General features: G+C 42.8%; 1 protein-coding gene across 2 annotated transcripts; it reads left to right on the top strand.

The window, feature by feature from the left end:
* Positions 1-788: 788 nt before the first annotated feature.
* On the top strand, positions 789-22,067 carry Depdc7 (DEP domain containing 7). Of its 2 annotated transcripts, none has more exons than NM_001029916.1 (9): positions 789-910; positions 13,593-13,983; positions 15,734-15,855; positions 16,731-16,920; positions 18,997-19,208; positions 20,446-20,588; positions 20,730-20,855; positions 20,941-21,019; positions 21,744-22,067. In NM_001029916.1, exons 1-9 carry the CDS (start codon positions 838-840, stop codon positions 21,941-21,943), a joined length of 1,536 nt encoding a protein of 511 aa, NP_001025087.1. In that variant the 5' UTR covers positions 789-837; the 3' UTR covers positions 21,944-22,067. The 2 variants fall into 2 exon arrangements, with proteins under 2 accessions (NP_001025087.1, XP_038960459.1); XM_039104531.2 differs by lacking the exon at positions 789-910 and adding an exon at positions 960-1,252 and having other exon boundaries at positions 21,744-22,054.
* Positions 22,068-22,533: the final 466 nt, after the last annotated feature.

Here is a 22,533-nt window from a genome sequence, read left to right as displayed (position 1 = left end):
GACTTTCTTCAAAAGAAGTGGGTGGGGCGGGATGGACATGCATCCGGCAGTTGGGTTAATGGTCTCCAACATCATTCAACCTTGCGAACTTAACCCAGCATTGGGTCCTTGGTTTCCCTACGTCACCTACCAAAGAAACCAAAAAGCTTTCAGCTGCAACCCTCTCTCCTTCCCCCTCCAGTTTGCTCTTCCGTGCTCCCCTTTCCGCAGCATGCCCGGTGTTCACCAGACCCAGGGTTAATTTAGAATCAACACAGATTTCCTTGGCAGGCAGCCCCATGATCTTTCGTTGTTGCGGTCCTCTGACCTCTAGACATTGCTCTCCTGGGCTAGATAAGATTTTGTTTGTTCTTTAGAGGGACGGGATGGAAAAAACTCCAAGCATTTATTATCGTGACACACTTGGGAGCATTTATGGTCCAAATACTAATCGCAGAACGTCAGTTCTGGTAATCCTCATTAAAAGCCCAGCCAACCTGGTCCTATTACTCGCAGGTGAGGGCACTGAGACCGGGAGCAATAAGGCTCGGGCTGGATGAGGGCAGACCCCAGAGGGACACCCTTAGACACAGAGGGTCTAGCCTCGGGCTAGTACTGACGAGTACTGGAAAGGCCACCGCCGGCCAAGTACTTTTTACCTGGGCAGCGCCTGCCTAGAGCAGCCTGGGGCGTTTTGGAGTTTAGGAGCCGGCCTGGGTAACACGTGATCGCTAGGGGCGGAGCTAACTGGGAGCCCCGCCCCCGGGAGTTAACCGGGAGGCTTAGGCGCGAGCGCGCAGTCTGCGGAGCAGCGACGGCAGCGGCGCCGTGGAGGACCGGGTCTAGCCCGCTGCTGTCATGGCCACAGTTCGGGAGAAGGCAGCGGCGCTGGACCTGTCAGCTCTGCACAGCCCCGCACAGAGGCCTCCGGGTGGGTCGAAGGGCCGCGGAAGCGCGTGGCGGGCGCGGGCTGTGGGTGGGCGGTACGCTCCTCGGGCTGAGCGGCCGCGAGGATCCGCTTTCTCCTCATGGGTGGGCAGCGGGCCACGGACCCCGCCTCAGCCAGAGCTCGGCATTTTAGGAACTTTACCAAACTTCGCTGGCAGTGGGGCCCGGAGTTAAGCTCCACAGCCTGACTTGTGACAAGCGCGGATTTTTGAATAGTTTCCTGGCCAGCGCCTGGAGTACGAACTCTTTGCATGGTGGGATCAGAGGTCGGTGGCTCCTCAGACTCGGAAGATGAAGTATATAGTGTGTAAATTTAACACTTTCGGTACGAGCAGTGTTTCAGTGAGTTTGTTTTATCTTTCCTCCCCGGCTCTGATAGTTACTTGACTTTGGGATACAAATGTATTGAATCGTTGAGGGCGGGTGTAAGCTCTTTGACCTGAATCAGAAAATCTGTTCTAAAATTCAGACACTACGATATTTCTAATTCTGCGAATAGGGTGATTTGGGATATTTGGCTTTGTTTGGATAAGGTGCCACCTTTCCCCCTTTCTGGAACTGCGGGATAGAGAGCTGGAGAAATTGGCTCTCTACCAAAGCTTTTCATTTGTAAAATGCTAACTTGTGAAACACTGATTCCTTCTTCTAGGTCAGACGTCTCAGTGGCCCCGCTATTGTGTTTGACTTACTAATCAATGCACCACATAATCTCCAGAATCTTAATGATGAATTTTACTAGAGAACTGTTTGTCATTTGTGCAGATCATAAAACCGCCTGTAGTCCAGGTGTAGTGGTGCAAGTCCTCAGTCCTAGCACTGGGGAGGCAGAGAGGCAAAGCCTCTGAGTTCCAAGTCAGCCCTACACAGAAAGTTCCAAACCAAACAGAGTTACAAAATGGGTCCGTCTCTAAAAACAAGCAAACAAGGACTGACCACATACTGCTTTCACCTAACAGGCTCTGGTCACTTTATCACTGGAATGGTCCTGGGAATTGTCTATAGCTTTAGGCTCTCTCTGGTAAATGAGATTCCCAAATTCATCTCCATAACTAGGAAGGTCTTTCCTAACAGCTGAAATGTCAGTTCTGGACTTTGGACATTTGTGAACAGGTTTTTAGGTGGTGAGAGGGAAAACTGGGTAGATGACTCACAGTGGGAAGCGTCGGCCTGTGGCTAGCAGATCTTACTGAAGGATAGGATTCTGCACCAGGCACCCAGGGCTGAGGGGGCTGCTCTTGCAGCTGGGATTCCCATTTGCTAATTGTTTATTTACCCCTCTTCCACCCTGAGTTGCTTTGTTGCAGTCCTGAGCAAGGTAATGGGAGCCCAGGGTTTTGGTTCCTTGCCATTCCCTTCTGTGTGCACTGGCAAGCAGTTTTGTACTTTTCCCCCTTTCCAGGGATCAGTAACTCTTTCAGTGACTATAAGCACAAGCAGGAACCTGATTGATGAGGAAGAAAAAGGGGTTTGTGCTAATCTTCAGCCAGAACTTGAGACAGCTGTATTAATACAGACCAACAAGAAAGCAGTTTGTTATCTTGTTATCCCTTTATACTGTAACCTAAGTCTTCATGTTTGCCTGGTGTCACTTTTCCAGGGAGCTCAGAATACTTCCCATATGCTTTCTCATTAATCCGAATTACAGCGGGCAAGGGCGCAGTGCCTGCTTTTGTTGATGCTTCTCTCTTAGCAAATGTTAAAATCATTCTTGTCGGGAGAGACTTATTTAGTACCGACAGGCAGCCTTTATGGAAGCATCTCAGAGTCAGCCTCTGTCCAGTGCCAAACAGGAAAACAAACTTTGGACTGTCAAAGGCAATACCCAGGAAAAGTTGCAGTATCTGTTTCTGTTGTATCGGAAAGTTTCCCACTTGGCCTCAGCTGCCCAGCTGTAACATAAACCTCTTGACATTTACTGCTTTCATGAAGTTTCAGCTATGGTCTACTGAACATTCCTCTCAGTGATTTTTATAGAACAATTTATTTCATTTCTTTATATATATGAGCATTTTGCCTGCATGTATGTGTGTACACCATGTGTGTGCCTGGTGCCCAAGGAGGAAAGAAGATGCTTAGGGTCCTCTGGAACTGGAGTTACAGATGATTGTAGCCACCATGTGGGTGCCAGGAACTGAAACTGACTTCTCCACAAGAGCCTCAAGTACTCTACCCACTCTGAGCATCTCCCCAAACTGAGCAATGGCTTTAGAACTGCTATCAAGGGGCTGCAGAGATGGCTCAGCGATTAAGAGCCACTGGCTTCTTTCCAGAGGACTCAGGTTAGACTCTTAGCACCCCCATAAGGGGTCACAGCTTTCTGTAAGTCTAGTTCCAAGAGTTCCCACCTCCACTTCTGGCCTTTGGTGCACAGACATACATTCCGGCAAACACTTAAACACATAAGACAATGGAACAAACCTGACGAGATAAAAATAAAACTTTATACATACCTATAAGTGTTCTTTCACTGAACTACACCTCCAGGTCTTTTTATGTTTCTTTGTGGGAGGGGGTTTATAAGAACTATATATGTGTATGTGTATGTGTAAGTTTACGCGTGCCACTTGAGAGCAGATGGCCACAGAGACAAGAAGAAGGTATTATCATTTCTGGATCTGATTGGGTGGCTGTGAGCTGCCAGATGTGGATGTTGGCACCTGGACTCAGGTCCTCTGAGCAGCAAGTGTTCTTAACTTCTGAACCATCTCCATTTTCCAGCTGTTTGTTTATGAATGAGGACAGGATTTTCTGCTGTGGCTCAAGCTTACCTTATATTGGGCATTCCTTTATCTCAGCCTGCTAGAGTGCTGAGATTACAGGTGTGTACTACCATGTTCAGTGAACTATAATGTATCCCTTAAATAAAATTCTCTTAAATCCTAAGTGAGTTAATGGTGGGACATGCTTTTAATCTCAGCACTAGGGAGGCAGAGGCAGATGTTCGAGACTGGACAGAGGTACAGAGTGAGACGCTGTCTCCAAAAAAAAAAAAAAGGTCTCCTTTGATTGAATTTCTTTTGGAGCTTGACATCACTGTCCACATGGAAAGAGATCTTCCATGAGTATGGTCCTTCTGAATGAATAAATAAATATTGATAGATGATTGTTAACCAGAAAGGTTCTGATTTACCCAGATTTCTTTGGTTGTATTCTTTGTCCATTTTTGCTTCAGTGATTCTATGCAGGATACTATAATTGTATCATATGAAGTTGTCATGTCTCCTTCAGTTCCTCTAGACATTGGTAGTTTTCTCCCTGATTTTAGCTGGGCATTGTACACAGTAAGCCACATTAGCATATGATTACAACAGAAAAGTTAGGTAGTCTGCCAGAGGTTGGATTTTATTAATAAAGGGTGGGATCCTCAAGTCCATGATGTTTTAATAGTCATGCCTTAGCACAAGCTCCCCATACCTGAACAGTATTTCATCAACCCAAGCTTTCTTAACCTAGGCATTGTGGATACTTTGCTGTGGGAACCATCCTGTGCATTGTAGGACTTTTAGCAACATTCCTAGATGTCAATAGCCCCTTCCTTCTCATTGTGATAAATAAAAAATGTCCCCTGGCAGATCTTATGAGGATGTAAAACGATCCACTGAGAATCATTGAGTTAACCTTACGAATGTTTTTCTAGTAGTGAACAATAATCTACAACTAACAAATGTTCATTAACCTGTGTTAAAGCAATACTGAGATGGCCCATAAAGCTGCTAAGTTATTTGAACTCTATAACTGTAAAGAAACTTGAAAACTGTGCACTAGCTCTATTTCTTAAAGTTTTATAGGGGGAAAAGTGAGTTATTTTGATGGCTTTTAAAAAGTTCAGCCCAAAGCTTGAGGATGAAAATATCATTCCATGCTTGGTAACACATATACTTTTAATCCAGGACTTGAAAGGCCAAGGCAGGCAGATCTCTGTACACTAAAGATCAGCTTGGTCTGTATGGTGAGTTTCAGGCCAGCCAGAGCTGCACTGTGAGACCATTTCAAGAGCAAATGAAAGAAGTAGCATGTGTTCAGGAGTTGTGTGCATGCTTCCCTTCCGTCACAGTCTGCCTACAGAGTGTATGCTGATGTACTTGTAGGCGCTTGCATGGTTAGAGCTGCTTCCCCTGACCAGCCTTTCTCCGTAAGGGTGAACTGCTGTTTTCATGGTTGATCCTGAGTGTTCCTTGTAATCTGAGTAAATGAACTGTCCTACCATGGCCGATTTATGAGTTGGCTTTAAAGGAATTATTGGTTAATAATGTCATTAGTCATTATATATTATTAAAAATGGTAATGATCAGTATTTCAAATAAATGACTAAAGGTTGGAATTAACTTGAAAATGTAACTTATTGTTAATAAACTTTTGGGGCTAGAATTCTTTTTTTTTTTCTTTTTTTTTTTTTTTTTAGTCCTTTTTTTCGGAGCTGGGGACCGAACCCAGGGCCTTGCGCTTCCTAGGCAAGCGCTCTACCACTGAGCTAAATCCCCAACCCTGGGGCTAGAATTCTTATCTGTGAAAAGCAATTTTTGCTTTTCAAACTATTGTTTTCAAGCAAATAAAGAATGTTGAGTGGACTAGATTTCATCTGTTATTTAGGAGGGTGGGCAGCCAGCATGGTAGATGGCTCATGTCTGCACTTCACCTAGGACGCAGAGACAAAAGGATCATGAACTCAGGCTGCAGCTACATAGCAAGTTTGAGGCCAAGCTGGGTCAAAAGGCAGTGTCATTAAACAACAACAACAACAACAACAACAACAGCAACAACAACACCACACCTGAACAAACAAAAAAAGGAGACCCCAATGCTCAGAGATCTAGGTTTAATTAATGTGTCCCCATGTTTTCCCTAATATACACATTATTTTGTTTGATAGTGTTTGTATCTCCATGAAGCAAGAACAATTTCAGTCTTTAAATTCTTATAATTAGCCATGAAGATCTGAGACCAAGCTTAACATATTATTGTACTGCTGTAGTAGTTGGTAAGAGAACCAAGATACAGAGATGAACTCTCTTGTTCAGAGCTACTGAAGCTTAGTTTTAGATTCTTAGATTCCTTTGCTCATGCTTTAAATTTTTAAATTAATTTTTATTTTATATGCACTTTTTTTTACTTGCATGTAAGTCTGCATCATTTGTGGAAGCTGGAAAAAGGTGTCAGGTCCCTCCCCTGGAACTGGATTTATAGCTGCCATGTAGTTGCTGAAACGCAAACCCAAGTTCTCTGGAAGAGTAATCAGTCCTCTTAACACAGTCATGGTGTTTTAGAACACCAGTGACCAAGTGGGAAATAGCGTCAAGATGAAGAAGAGCTTATTTATTTTGGTGTGTATGTATGCATGTATTTTATTTATTTAGTGTATTTTTGAGAGAGGGCCTCACTGTAGCTCTGGCTGGCCTGGAACTCAGAGATTGGCCTGCCTCTGCGTACCGAGGGCTAGGATTGAAGGTAGTCACAATCCCTGGCTTCAAGTGTAGAGTTTTCATGAGTTACCTAGCTCATATGCTACTGAGGCTGGAGCATAGTCTGAAGCTCGACTTCATGGTGCTCCTTTTCGTTTCTTGAATTCTGCCTAGAAATTACAGCAAGTGAGTTTGATTTGGCTAACGTTCTTCTCAGGTCTGGGTGGGTGATGGGGTAGATCCTAACAGCATTGGGGGATCCACAGTCCACTTGAGAAACCTGGTTATCCTGGTATGAGTTTTGACACATGGACTTGTCCTCAGTAGGTTCTGGATTGCTGTGTCTGTGTGAACTTGTGCTTTGGGTCTGTGGGTGGTGATGCTTGAGGGGAAATACCTGGGAGTGCGGTGCTTGGGAACTAATGGTCAATGAGAACACGGGGATCTGAAAAGGCTGACTTTTATCATGCCTGGAGGACTCTGGAAACATTATGTAGCACACAGGTGCTGACTGCCCTGCTCTAACCTGTTCTTTAATCTTTCTTACGGTCTTATCCAACCTGAAACTTCCTGATTTCCCACGTTTTAGTAGCAAGCTAATATGGGGAAGTTTATTCCTTGCTTCTTACTTGAGTCTATGTAAGCATTTAGCTCTTTCCATGCTATCCTGGATTATGCCCCTCCCTGTCACTGCCCTTTGGTAGAATTGGTGACTTTGTCTCACCTTTCTGGATTCATGTACCGACCTACTTTGTGGCTCAAGTGTTTTAACTTTGTGTCTTTAACACATCACTCTCCCAGATGGGTGTGAGAACAGTGCCTGTGTACCAGTTACTTGGCTCACCAGGATCACCTGAACCCAGGGGTACTGGGACAGCCTGGGCAACACACTGAGAAAGACAGTCTGATGTCTCCAGGTTTGCTGTCTTATTTTCCTGTTTTATTCCTATGTGTAGCATATATTACAGAATTCACAGCATTCTGCCTTATTTTAGGAGTACTGGCTTCCAGGTGTTATAAATACTTTGGGAAAGAATTCATAAATCGCAAAACTGTTGAATTTGTTTCTTCTGATTTGTTGGTTCTTTCATTGTTTTACTTTATCAGAATCTCCAAGGAAAGATGAATTCTAACCCTGTATCTTAACTGGCTTTTCCTGAGATCGAGTTTCATGTAGCCCAGGTTGTCCTTAAACTTTCTGCATTGTCAAAGACGACCTTGACTGTGTGGGCTGACAGACTTGTGTGACACCAGTGCATCCATTAGGAGTACAGGGTACTTACAGGCTAGGATGGAAGGATCTGCGAACCCACAGGCCACCCCAGCTTATCTGAGCTCACTGCACAGTTGAGCTAGCTCAGATGGTCTCTGCCTCTTCACAGTGCTTATATAGCCTTGGGAAGTGTGGCCATCAGTTCCAGGGACTTCCTGAGGCTTTGAGTTGTTTACTTCCTCAGTCTTAAGGAGCTTCTGTTTAGAACAGCAGTTCTCAACCTGTGGGTTGTGGCCCCTTTGGCAAACTGTCTCCAAAAATATTTACATTATGATTCATAACTAGCAAAATTACAGTTATGAAGCAGCAACCAAAATAATTTTATGGCTGGGCCTCACCACAACATGAGGGACTGTATTAAAGGGTCTCGGCATCAGGAAGGCTGAGGATTTCTGCTTTAGAACTTCATCTTCAGGAGCTTTGGGCATAGGTCAGCACCACCAAGTGCTGGGTATAAAACCCAGAGTTTGGTGCATGCTAGGCAAGCATTCAGCCAACTGAGCTGTATTCCCAACACTGAATAACTAATCATAAAACACATCTAAGTATTAGGAAAAGCTAGTATTTAATTACTATCTGTGTAACCCATGGAAGTTTAACACACTGAACCTCAATTTTCTGAAAAAAAGAGTGATTATTAACTATTTTCACGGAGCCATGTATCTGGTTAAATTAGAGAAGACATAGTTTGTCTTGCTGTATGTACTCAGGTGTTAGGTATTTCTGATGATACAGTTGAAGCCCACGTGCAGTCTCAGAACTCAGGAGGTAGAGGTGGGAGGATCATCAGTTCAAGGCCAAACTCCTGTAAAGAGCCAGGCCAGTTTAGGCTACAGGAAGACACTGTCTCAATCCGGGCAGTGTGGCACATGCCTTATCCCAGCCCTCAGAAAGCAGAGGTGGGTAGATCTCTGTGAGTTCGAGGCCAGCCTGGTCTACAGAGTGAGTTCTATCCAGGACAGCCAGGGTTATACAGAGATAACCTGTCTCAATAAACAAAACACAACAACAACAACAAAAGGAAAGATTAATGAGCCAACACTGAGTTAATTTAAATTTCATTTTGATGTGTGGTATTTTAAATAAATTGAGAACTTGGGCTGTTGGGCCTGGGGTAGTGGCCATACCTTCAATCCCCCGAGCTGGAGAGAAGAGGCAGGTGGATCTCTGAGTGCAAGATCAGGCTGGTTTATATAGGGAGCCCCTGCTCCACCCACAGGAAAGGAAGGAGGTGGCTATTGGCACATTGTGGCTGGGTTAGTGCAGTCCTGGATACCAATTCTAAGATTCCCCCAAATATGGACTCTGGGTATCCTCGGCAGGAAACACCAGACTGCTGCCAATCTAGTTTTAGTTTACTGTTTCTCATAGTCTACAGTACTGCTTACCTAATATTTCTTTTTTTGTTTATTTTTTTATCTTTATTAACGAGTATTTCTCTTTTTTTTCTTTTTCTTCTTCTTTTTTCTTTTTTTCGGAGCTGGGGACCGAACCCAGGGCCTTGCGCTTGCTAGGCAAGCACTCTACCACTGAGCTAAATCCCCAACCCCTTAAAGAGTATTTCTAATATACGAATTTCGATTGTTATTCCCCTTCCCGGTTTCCGGGCCAACATCCCTGTAACCCTTCCCCCTCCCCTTCTATCTGGGCTTCCCCTCCCTATCCTCCCCCCATTACCACCCTCCCCCCAACAATCACGTTCACTGGGGGTTCAGTCTTAGCAGGACCAAGGGCTTCCCCTTCCACTGGTGCTCTTACTAGGATATTCATTGCTACTTATGAGGTTGGAGCTCAGGGTCAGTCCATGTATAGTCTTTAGGTAGTGGCTTAGTCCCTGGAAACTCTGGTTGGTTGGCATTGTTGTTCATATGGGGTCTCGAGCCCCTTCAAGCTCTTCCAGTCCTTTCTAAGATTCCTTCAACGGGGGCCCCGTTCTCAGTTCAGTGGTTTGCTGTTGGCATTCGCCTATGTATTTGCTGTATTCTGGCTGTGTCTCTCAGGAGAGATCTACATCCAGTTCCTGTCGGCCTGCACTTCTTACCTCTTACCTAATATTTCTAAGGCTGCAACAGTTACTTCTCCCGTTTTCCACTACATAAGGAATTACCTTAACTTTTGTTTTGATTTTTTTTTTTTTTTTTGAGACAGGATCTCATTCTGTATCCCTGGCTGGCCTCCAACACACACAGAGCCATTTACCTGCCTCTGCTTCCAGAGTGCTGGGATTAAAAGGTGTGTACCACCATGCCTGGCTATGTTCATTCTTAAAGTGCTATTAAAATTGAAAACAATCTCATTGATCATTTTAAACTAGCAAAATAATGGGTAGGTAATAAATTACTTATCTTTTGGTATTGAAAACCTACCAATAAGCAAGAGAGGTTTATATGTGTGCTATTAAATTGTAAAAATTGTTACAGTTGCTAGCAGTTATAAGATTATGCTGTGAAGTAATCTAGTGTAGTGACTCAGTGTATTCCTTACACTTCAATCCAGAAGGTAGATCTCAAACGCTGAATTTAAGATTCATGGCTCTACGGATGTAGATCTCTCCTGAGAGACACAGCCAGAATACAGCAAATACAGAGGCGAATGCCAGCAGCAAACCACTGAACTGAGAATAGGACCCCCGTTGAAGGAATCAGAGAAAGAACTGGAAGAGCTTGAAGGGGCTCGAGACCCCATATGTACAACAATGCCAAGCAACCAGAGCGTCCAGGGACTAAGCCACTACCTAAAGACTATGCATGGGCTGACCCTGGACTCTGACCTCATAGGTAGCAATGAATATCCTAGTAAGAGCACCAGTGGAAGGGGAAGCCCTGGGTCCTGCTAAGACTGAACCCCCAGTGAACTAGACTGTTGGGGGGAGGGCGGCAATGGGGGGATGGTTGGGAGGGGAACACCCATAAGGAAGGGGAGGGGGGAGGGGGATGTTTGCCCGGAAACCAAAGAATTATTATTACGTATTAAATAAGTTAAAAGAAAAAAAAAGATTCATGGCTCTAGGGTGTAGCACGTGCTGGGCATGTACCACAGTACTCAGTTCAATCCCCAGTGCCAAAGAAAAGCAACAGAAAAGTAATTCTGTCTCCATTGCACTAAGTTGAGCTTTAAGGTAGGTGAGATGGCTCAGCCAGGAAGAAGTGCTTGCCACCAAGCCTGGTCACCTGAGTTCCAGCTCAGAAGCCATGTGTTAGAAAGAGAACCAAGTGAGTTTTACAAGTGATCTTTCTCCCTCCATACACATGCCTTGGCATGCTCATGCCTACACACAAAATGTTTAAAAAAACAAAAACCCTTTAACTGAGTTTTGCTGTTCTTCAGGAGCTAAAATGTAGAAAGAGGGGCTGGGAAGATGACTTAGCAATAGGAGCGCCTACTGTACAATCAGGGCTGGACTTTGGATGCCATCTCCCACATAGCAAGCTGGGCATCCCATGCCTGCCTCTGAATGTGACATCGCACATGCATGCGCGCACAGAAACACACACACACACACACACACACACACACACACACACACTCTCACTCTCTCTTTCTCTCACTCTCTCTCTCTCTCATTTTCCTTCCTTTCGGGCAGTGGTTCCTTTAATCGTCAGTCTCCGAATTCCCTACTTTCAGACTCTGAAAGGAAGTAGTAACTTTCCTTCATCTCTGCCAAGAGAATCCATATAAATGAGGCAGCTTCTTTAACAAAAGCAAGGGGTTCATTAGGACTGCTGAATTTTCAGAGGACCTTGAGAAGCAGCTCATAAGAGAGCAGCATACACTGATTATGTAAAGAAGGGTAGAGGGGGAAGGGAGAGCAACAGACACAGCCTCTGAGCATATGATTAACGAAGTAGCTGGGTTCAGTTCCATTGCCTTAGTAAAACCCAAGGCCCACTTTGTTTCCCTTTAGCTTCCTTTTCTTCCGTGTATTTTTGCCAAATAATTTATTTAAGGAAAAAAATAGGGGAAATTTTCTCTACTTTGTATTTGAGTCAGAGGACAACTTGTGGGGGTCAGTTCTGTCTTTGTAACGTGTGAGTTCTGGGGACTGAACACAGTTGTCAGGCTAGGGGAAGAACCTTTACCTGCTGAGTCATCTTGCTGGCTTGGAACTTTTTCTTTTACGTTAAAAACATGTTAATTCGTGTGTGTGTGCCTGTAAAGATGCACATGGAAGTCAGGACAGCTTTGGGGGATCAGTTTTCTCACTCCAACATGTCGGTTCTGGGGATCATGTTTGACAGCAACTGTCCTTACCCACTGAGCCATCTCTCCAGCCTGACAGGATCTCATTTTCCCTTTTCATATGTGCGTGTTGGGTGAAAATCCTGCTTTGTTTCTGTGTTCTCCCTTGTCTTTTGCAATAGTTAATAAAGTCCTATCACTTTACTCTGCTTACTAAGTATTTAAGTTAGAAGCTTGCAAAACAGGAAGCAGCCCGTGTGTGCATGTGCATTCCTGCCTGCATGCGTGACAATGAGTCAATTCCAGACGGATTTCGGTGTGCTTGAAAGTGGCATGTAGCCTGTGAATGCACTTTGTATCTCAAATTTGAGATGCTATCTGTCTCGTTGGTGAGCTGTTGCTGACTGGATAACTGGATAATCTTGCATGTAGCTGGTAGTGGATGATCTACCCCCTCCTTGATCTCACTTCCTGCTGCAGCTCCTCCTCATGCCACTCTGGCCTTACTGGCCGATTCTGGCAGAGTGTATGCCCCTAGGCCTTTGGATTTTCTGTTGTTTTTCCCCCAGTGTCTGTACAGCTTGCTTCCTGGTTTTACTCAAGTCCCTGTTTAGATATAATTATTGGAAAAGTGATTTCTAGTTTCTGTGGTTTTTCATTTTTTAGCCTTTGTGATTTTGTGTCTCCAGGGCTGGGACTGAATTCAGGGTCTTTCACTTGCTAGGCAAACATTCTATCACTGAGCTAAATCTCCAACCCTAGAAAACTAGTCTTCCCTGGCATCCCATTTAAAATAGAACTCTCAGCCAGCTGCTGGGGGCACGTGCTTTAATTGCAGCACTCAGCAAGCAGAAGCAGGTGGATCTCTGAGTTTGAGGCCAGTCCGGTTTAAAGAGTTCCAGGACAGCCAGCAGTATAGTGAAACCCTGTCATGAAAAACCAACCAACCAACCAACCAACCAACCAACCAAACAAACAAACAAACAAACAAAGCAACATTCTCAGAGGATGGAGATGGCTCAGTTATGAGCACTGGCTGTTCTTCCAGAGGACCCAAGTTCAATTCCCTGCACCCATATGCAGCTGAGAATCAACTGTGATCCAGTTCCAAAGAATCAACACCCTCTTCTGGCCTCCTCGGGCACTAGGCCTCCTGGAAATAGTAGTGTTCTCAGACCATCAAGATGTAGATGCTCCTTAGTATGTAGAGACACATCTGCCAAGCCTGCCAAGGCTGAATTTGATCTCCAGCACCCACACAGTAGAAGGAAAAAACATATTTCTGCAAGTTGTCCTCTGAGGTGCTGTGGCACACGTGTCCACATACAACCCATGAGTGCAGTGCACACACACGCACACACGCACAAAACAAATAAATGAAATAGCATTCTCTTACTCAGCTGTTGCTGCCTCTCCACCCCAACCCATGTTGTCTGTCTCTTAACAGAGTCTCGATATTGATCCTCTGCCTCAGCCTCCCAACTGCTGGTGTCACAGGTGAGCCACCATGCCCAGCAGCTGTTTTCTTTCCAGCACTAATTGAACACATATATATTGTTTGGATCTGCCCATAGTGTCTTTAAATATGAGAACAGATCTGTTCACTACTGTGTCTACCACTAGGACAACATCTAATATATAGCAGGCACTAAGTTTTTAATAAATTGCCACCCATAACAATACTTCAGTAATATGCCCTTCTAATTTTTTTTTTTATTATGGCTTTTGGAAAATGTTACCTTCTCTCTAGGAGTTGCTTAGACCTCGTTACAAATGAACAAAAGTACTAATGCACAGTTCCTTTCTCTTCTTAGGCTTCAGTGTGGCCCAGAAGCCCTTTGGAGCCACGTACGTGTGGAGCAGCATTATAAATACCCTTCAAACCCAGGTGGAAGTGAAGAAACGGAGGCACCACTTAAAACGGCACAATGACTGTTTCGTTGGCTCGGAAGCTGTGGACGTCATTTACTCACACTTAACTCAGAATAAATTCTTTGGTGATGTCGATATTCCTCGGGCCAAAGTGGTGAGAGTGTGTCAAGCACTTATGGACTACAAAGTATTTGAGGCTGTTCAAACCAGAGTCTTTGGAAAAGACAAAAAGCCTGCATTTGAAGACAGCAGTTGCAGCCTTTATAGATTCACAACAATACCTAATCAGGACAGTCAATTAGGCCACGAGAACAAAGGGACCTCACCTTCCAGGTGAGTCCTGGCATTAGACTGTCATGGGCATAGTAGCAGAATAATAAGACCGTAAGTGATAACTTTGGCTAAAATCTACATCCTGTTAAATTTAATAAAATATACTAAAATGTTGGTAATGTACCAGGTATATCCTAGCTTCATTTGTTTATACTTGTATTTTACAAAAACAGTCAACAAACTTTGCCTCGAGTTGTAGTAACTGTAAAAATGTTTAGAAATTCCTATCAAGGAGGGATGAGAACAGAAGGAAGGGCAGGCAGAGAGATGCCCAGCTCTAGAGGATCATTAGAATCTAGAAGGTGGTGGCTCTGGAGTGTGAAAGGTGAAAGAGAGTGACAGTACTCGCAGATTTCTGTGACATGTTCAAGGGTTCTGGTGATTTTGGTTTATGAGTCTTTTGTTTGTTTTTAATGTTGAGACAAGTTCTTCCTGTATGGCTCAGGCATTCCTGAATTCCTAAGCTCAAGCCATTCTTCTGCCCCAGACTCCCAAGAAGCTGGGCCACAGGTGTGTGCTACTGCTCTAGAATGGTAAAGAACTTGGGACTTGGTCATGTAGGTGTTTCGAAGGCCACAAAAGACATCGAGGACAGGATGGGGTTGTGTTTTAGGAAGGCCATTTGGGCTGGAAATGGTGCTCGGAAGTCAGTGGGAACTAGGGAAGCAATGTTGCAGGCTAGGGAAGGTGAGGCTGTGCTAACCTTGGGGGGAGAAAAGAGGGAGTCCAGAAGGACACGTGTGGGGACTGCTGGCGTAGGTGAACGTAGGTAAGGAGTGCAGAGCGAGTTTATGAAGTAAACCGTCTTCCCCTCTTGTTCAGCCAAATCTCAGAGGAGACAATGATTTGATTCAGATTTGACCTGTGAGTCAGGGTCTTAGAGTATTGACTTTTAAATATTTTAAGTCTCTCAATGAAATGTACCTCTCTAGACACAAGCAAAGGAAATAATAGAATAGATAATATGGAGCACGGGCCACACTCCTCAGATGTATCTTCACACTTTCTTGAAATCCTTGAGCCAATGTTTAGAAAGAACATTTTATGCATAAATATTGTACAGTGATGTTAGGATCTTCAACGGTATTTGTAATGGAGCATATTAATATTTCTATGGCAAACAAATGAATATTCATACCAACTAGGATAAAAAATAACGACAATTTTAGGATTTTTTTGTTTTGTTTTTGTATTTTGATATTTGTTTTGAGACAGGGTCTTTCTATAGGGCTCAGGCTGGCCCATAACTTGCTGTAGCTAACAAGCCAGGCTCACAGTAAATTCAAAGTCCTCTCGCCTCTGCCTCTCCAGGGCGAGAATGAGAAGTTTTACCACCAGGCTTAGCTCAGCTTTATTATGTTTTAAAATTGGTGATACAATTTTAGTCATTGTGTTACATCTAAATAAAGGGTCACAGGGGAGTCTATTTAGAATATTTGTATTTTAGAGCAGGGTGTAGTGGTATCTACCTATAATCCCTAGATCTGGGATGTACAACCCAGAGGATCAGGAGTTTAGGTCCAGCTTCTGCTGTGTAGTGAGTTTGAGGTCAGCTTGTGAATGCAAGGGGTCTTGACTCAAAAGAACAAGTAGAGAGAGTATATTTGGATTGAATAAGAGACTCTTGAAAAGTATTTTACTGCACTCGGAATGTTCATTTGTTAGGTTTGGTTTTGAACCATGAGCTCCATCGACATGGCGGCTCTCTTAACACTTCATCATTACTGTGAACGTGCTAACTTTCTCTTAGGTTCTCAGATGCCTTGTTTAAGTCATCTGATATCAAGTCGGACAGTTTGGAGGACCTGTGGGAAAACCTGAGTCTAAAGCCTACCAACTCCCCTCACGTCTCTACCAGGCTGTCTCCTCAAGGTAAGCTAAGGATGCCGAGGGAGGAGTGGAAGACCCAGTACACATTTTATTTGAATTTTCATATTGAAGCAGAGAAAGAGTGTGCTGTGTTAAGGCTATTTGTGTTGAGCCTCAACAGACGTCTATTATCCTGAACAACACATCAGTGTTATAACTTGTGAACACTGACCTTTGTCCATCAGCTGGCAGGGCTTCAAGTCTGAAATGTTCTGCATGCAGATTCTTCCCTAATACATGCTCTAAGATGTTTCTTTTCCTAAGATTTCCCTAGGTTACAGGAAGAGCTGAAAATCATATTTAAAGTATTAACAGAATTCTCGTGTTCTCCCTTGTGGCCATGTCATACAGCCTGATGATTTGATTTCCGCTCTCCCTCCCCCATCCTGGTTGTGTGGAAAGCTCTGCAGAACGGAATACGCTGCAGCCAATCATTTCAAATGAGTTTTGAAACTGAATGAGCCATTCTTTCTTCTGAAGTCCTTATTAACATGCTATATGGCTTGATCGCTTATCTCTGGCATATTGCTTTATATGGTATAAAGAATGACAAGAATTCCTCTTCTCTAGAGCCTGTTCTCCTACACTTAAAACAAATCTTGGATTGTCTTGTTGTAAGAAAGCACTCCACGAGGGGTTGGGAATTTAGCTCAGTGGTTAGCAAGCGCAAGGCCCTGGGTTTGGTCCCCAGCTCCGGGAAAAAAGAAAAAAGAAGAAGAAAAAAAAAAAAAGAAAAAGAAAGCACTCCATGAGTAAGAGTGGCCTAGTGTACCCCCTTTGTGCCACAGATTTGCTAGTTAAGCCTACCTAGACAAATACTTCAGTGAGCATGGAATAACTATTGATTGCTATTTCCACTTTGTCGTTCTCCTGTGTAGTTATCAATGAAGTATGGCAAGAGGAGACGATTGGACGGCTGCTACAACTTGTCGACCTTCCATTTCTTGACTCCTTACTCAAACAGCAAGAGGTTGTACCTAAAGCCCCTCAGTCTAAGAGACAGCCCGACATGGTCAACACCAGTAACTATCTGGATCGAGGAATTCTCAGGGCCTATGGTGACTCTCAGTATGTGCAAATAATATAGTTATTTCAGTATGATTGTGAGTTAGAGTGCTTGCCCAGTGCACACAAAGCTCTGGATCCGTGCCTCAGCACTGATTAAATTAGGTGTTTGACACACATCTTTTATCCCAGAGCTTAGGAAATGGAGGCAGAAAGCACTTTAAGGTCACATAGTTAGTTTGAGACCAGCTTGGGCAATACGAGACCCTGTACTCATGTCGATACTTGGGAGACAGAGGCAAGCAGAGCTCTGTGAGTTGGAGGCCAGCCAGGATCTCATACACACTGAGAATATGTCTAAAAAAACCCAAAACAAAACGGCATGTGAAGGTGGAAGTCTGTGCCTCTTAAGATCCCACAAACCTAAATGAACAGGTTTGAGAAACTTAGAGTCTCAACTGAGTGCATTTCTTTTGGAATGCTTGTTAAATAAGTTATCTTCTAATTTAATAGTTATCCTAAAGCACTGTAGAGTAAACCTTTCACCTCTAGCTATCATTATGAATGTAGATTTTTGTTGTTTTGAGTCAAGGTTTCTCTGTGTAGCCCTGGCTGTCCTGGAAGTTGCTTTGTAGACCAGGCTGGCCTCGAACTCTTAAGAGATTCAATTGCCTCTGCCCCCCAGGTACCAAAATTAAAGGCATGCACTCCTGCCTAGCTTGAATATAAGTCCTAAGAAGTCTTTATATTATCAGGAGCAGACATTTTTTAGCTGAAGGAAGAGCCATAGCTTGATATATTCTTCTCCTAAGCAAAGTTATTAAAGGCTAACAGCTTCTGTGATTCCAGTTGATTTAATGTTTAATTATTTGGCCTCCATAGGTAGTGTTCCAGTCCAGTTAAGGAGATGGAAGTGTTTAAGAAGTACAACTTTCTTTTTTCTAGCTCTGTGTTTCAACACATTGTTGATATGAATAGTTGAATGCCAACAGATAGCATAAAAAGCCAGGTATGGTGGTACACACCTTTAATGCCAGCACTAGAGAGATAGAGGCAGATCTCAGAGTTCCAGGCCAGCCAGGGCTATAGAGATAGGCCCTATCTAAAAATAATAAATAAATAAATAGATAGCTTTAAAGTTTAAAGCCTCATGTGAAAGTTTCTTTAAAGCCTTATGTGAAATTTAACATACTAGTTGTTAAGTTCTGCTTCTATAATAGAAGCTTAATTCTACATGTTTACATTTCTACAATGTAAAGTCATATTTTTATGGTTAATATTCAGAATTTGTGTTAAAATGACCTTAAAGATACCTAATTCATTTTTTATAAGCCCTAGCTGTCTAGGACAGTGAAGAATGTGCGACAAATGTAAAGATATCTAGCTTTATTTTTTTGTAAGTCCTAAAATCTAAGGCAGTAGAGGACAGTGTTTTCATCTGGGTATATAGCTAGTTGGTAGAGCGTTTACCTCTCATTTATGAAACCCTGGGTTTATTCTCCAACAGCTCCTAGTATGGTAGTAAATTCTTGTAATCAAAGCATTCAGGGGAATCAAAAGTTCACAGTCATCCTTACCTAATTGTGAGTTGAAGGCCAGTCTGGGCTGTAGGAGGCCAGCCCAAATCTCCCAAGAAGCATCTTACCTCTTGATTTGACTATTCTGAAACGTTATCTTTTCTCTAAATCAGAATGAAATAGGACATGTTATCTTTATCTCTCTCTATTCTGCCCTAGCTAAAGAGAATAGACCATGCCTGTGACTCTGAAGTCAGCAACATAATATGGTACAATTACAGCTTTAAGAGTCAGGTCTGAAACCAGATGTGGGTGACATCACACATTCATAATCCTAGCACTAGGGAGAATTTGAGGTCAAATTTTAATTTTGGTGACCTTCACATTCTTAATGTAGTAGAATGATATTTTTACACAAAAGGAAAATACAGCGTAGCTAATTTCTTTAACAGGTCATACGCACTTTAGGTATATGGGAAATGATTCTACTGTCTTTATGTGTGGAAAATGTCCTAATAGCAAGTGTGAAATAATGAAGGAATTAGATACTGTGTGCCCATTAGATAGTATGTGTCTATTTGGTCTCTGTATTTTAAGATAATCCTCTTCTCCCTTGCTCTAGGGAAGATGAGTGGATCTCTGCGGCCATTGACTGCTTGGAGTATCTTCCTGACCAGATGGTTGTGGACATAAGCAGGAATTTTCCTGAGCAACCAGACAGAACAGACTTGGTGAAGGAACTTCTGTTTGGTGCTATTGGCAAATACTATAGTACTAGGGAGCCCCTGTTAAACCACCTGTCTGATGTTCACAATGGAATAGCAGAGCTCCTGGGTAAGTTAGCTCCCACAGATACCAGAGTTCATCTTATAGGAAAAAGTTACTTGTGCAGCTGGTCTTCGCCACTCCATGGGTTCTTTTTCCCACCCCATATTACCCCACCCACTTTCAGCCCCTAACAATAAATCTAATTTCTTTCCTTTTGTTTCTTTTTGACCACCACTACTAACAAAACACAAACAATCTCCCTAAATGCCCATTAACTACCCACACCCTCTCTAGGGGCCCTAGCATTTATGTATGCTTTGTAAAGTTCTGTTCTCAGGATTCCAAATGTCACACAATTGCAGAAACAATCTGCAGCTGGCAAAACCATGCCTCTGCTGGAGCACGAGGCAAATCATAGTCAGCTGCTGCAGACAGTCTGAAGCAGCCCCGTACCCCACACTTGGGATTGAAAGGAAACCACATTCTTATATTTCTGTGTTTCTAAAGAAACCGAAATTCCAAAATTGTCACTACATAATTGTCCTCAAAATGAACCAAAATAGTAGTCTATAAAGTTGGGAGGGGATTTTGATTAGTCTATAAAGAACATATTTATTATATATTTTTTTAACACATCTAGGGTTCACTATGAGACCTTAATAAACTCCAAAGCCAGGTAGGAACTTTGGCTGCCTCAGAACATTGCTGTCATTTGCTGCAAGCTTAGGCAGGAGTGGCAGTTCTCTCTGCTTTAGAAGAGTTCCCTGCATGATCCTGCAACCCCTTCAAAAGGACAATACTCTGCTTTTTCTGATCTACACGGGCACACTGTTTTACATGTAGTTTGAAAACAAATTGGGAGTTTCAGAGAATCCCTTCTGTTTTCCTCAGGTATAGTTATCAGCATTATAGTCATAGCACATGTTCAAAATGTGTTTGAGAAGCAGAGTGGGAACTTATGAAGCCAAGAGTTAGATTTAGCATCCTGAGACAATGTGTCAAGGGCCTGTGGTGTCAATTGCCGATTGGAGAACAGGTGGTCTTTCTGGTGTTGGTCATCCCTTTTATCTTTATTTATTTAAATTGCTCTTACTTGTCAGTGTGTACACATACATGTATGCATGCGTGCATGCCGTGGCACACATATGGAGGTTGATTTGCTCCTATTTTTGTTCCCACTTTTTGTTTTTGTTTTGGAAACAACTTTGAGGAAATATACTGCTTAACATAAAGTGTAATGCATTTGTCCATCTAAATACAGTCATATTTGGTCAATTAAGCAATTTTTTTCTTTTGGCTAAAGTAAATGGGAAGACTGAAATAGCATTAGAAGCTACTCAGCTGTTCCTGAAGCTTCTGGATTCCCAAAATAGGGAAGAATTTAGAAGACTGCTTTACTTCATGGCTGTTGCAGCAGATCCTTCTGAATTTAAATTACAGGAAGAAGTAAGTCTGTTTAAATGTTAACTGTATTCAGCGTGTTAGCATCCAGCGTGCTGCAGTGGATGGCAGATTCATATTTGATATCCGCTTAGGACTAAACTTAGCCCTTCCAATATGTAGCATGGGGTATGTGTTTATTTACAGAGTGACAATCGGATGGTAGTGAAAAGGGTATTCTCGAAAGCTATTGTCAACAATAAAAACTTATCCAAAGGCAAAACTGATCTTCTTGTTCTCTTCTTAATGGATCACCAAAAAGATGTTTTCAAGGTAAGACTCTGAAAGGAATTAATTGTGCTTATTTGTAACTGATTAAAGTGTACCTGAGTAATGTCCTATGTACCTTCTTCCTAAGATTCCTGGAACTCTACATAAAATTGTCAGTGTTAAGCTTCTGGCTATACAGAAAGGAAGAGATCCTAATAAGGACACAGGTAATTTAAGAATGTTATCTGCACGGTCTTTTTTTTTTTTTTTTTAATAAGGCAAGATCTCATTGTAGCCCAGGCTGGTCATAGCTATGTAGCCAAAGATGACCGACCTTGAAGTCCTGTGCCTCCTGTTTCTGACTTCCAAATGCCAAGATCACAGATGTTTGAGACCAGCCCAGAGTGTTGCTTTTAAATTATTTTGCTATGATTAGTTTTAACTAAATAATTTGAAACAAAATATCCCCCTCAATTTTCTAGGCTTAGCAGAGTACTTCCTGGGTTACAACAACTTTCAGGTTATTTTTTCTTGTCTATTTTAAAACCTTTAAAATTCACATTTCTTACCCCCCTCTCTGTGAGTGTGTGTGTGTGTCTGTGTGTAGGTCAGAGAACAACTTTCACCATCAGGGTCATGAGGATTGAACTCAGGTCATCAGGTTTAGAGGCAAGTGCCTTTCTCATGAGTCATCTCATAGGCTAGGTTAAAACAGTTTGTCCTCAGTGCATTTTAAGACTGTCAGAGGGAGGGGCTGGGGATTTAGCTCAGTGGTGGAGCGCTTACCTGGAAGCGCAAGGCCCTGGGTTCTGTCCCCAGCTCCGAAAAAAAGAACCAAAAAAAAAAAAAAAGACTGTCAGAGGGAAATAAGAATGAAACTGTGGCACTGTTTTCTGAGCTGAATATGAGAAATAGAGTCATTAACAGAAGTTTCTGCGTTTAAATCTGAAGGCTACATTTATTGCCAGAGGATTGATGGACGTGAGTATTCTAGCAGCATACAGAAGAAAACCAAAGACCAACTACTGAGCTTACTAAAGACTATTGACGAGGATTCAAAACTCTCTGCCAAAGAGAAGAAGAAGCTGCTAGGCCAATTCCATAAGAGTCATCCAGACATCTTCATTGAGTATTTTGGAGACAGTTTCTAATGTCTACGTGTATGTGCACTTGTATTTTAAGGGCAAATTATACAGCCTAAAGAAATTTTAAACTTGGATGTCTAAATATGAAGTTGTAGTTAATAAAAATTTTTATACTCATCTGTGTCAAAAAGTACTACTCAGATGGTGTGTTGCTGTAAGGACTGACCTGTTAGGTGAGTTAATTTATAATTATGTTCAGTTCATATAGAAAATCATAGGGGGTGCTGGAAGATGGCTCAGTGGTTGAGAGGACTGACTGCTTTTCCAGAGGTCCTGAGTTCAGTTCCTAGCAACCACATGGTGGCTCACAGCCATCTGTAATGAGATCTGGCACCCTCTTCTGGTGTATGGGCATACATTCAGGCAGAACACTGTATACATAATAAATAAATCTTAAAAAAAAAAGAAAGAAAATAGGGATTTGGAGGATACAGCAGTAATATATTTATGTAAGAAAATACTGGGGCTGGAAAGGTGGGTTAGCAGTTAAAAGTACTTGTTGCTCTTGTAGAAGACCTAGGTTAGGTCCTAGCACCTACATGGTGGCTTACAACCATGTATAACTCCAGTCTCAGGGATCCAACACCTATATTTTT

Source organism: Rattus norvegicus, chromosome 3, assembly GCF_036323735.1.
Source record: "Rattus norvegicus strain BN/NHsdMcwi chromosome 3, GRCr8, whole genome shotgun sequence".
NCBI lineage: Eukaryota > Metazoa > Chordata > Mammalia > Rodentia > Muridae > Rattus > Rattus norvegicus.
This window is presented reverse-complemented; position numbering and strand designations above follow the sequence as displayed.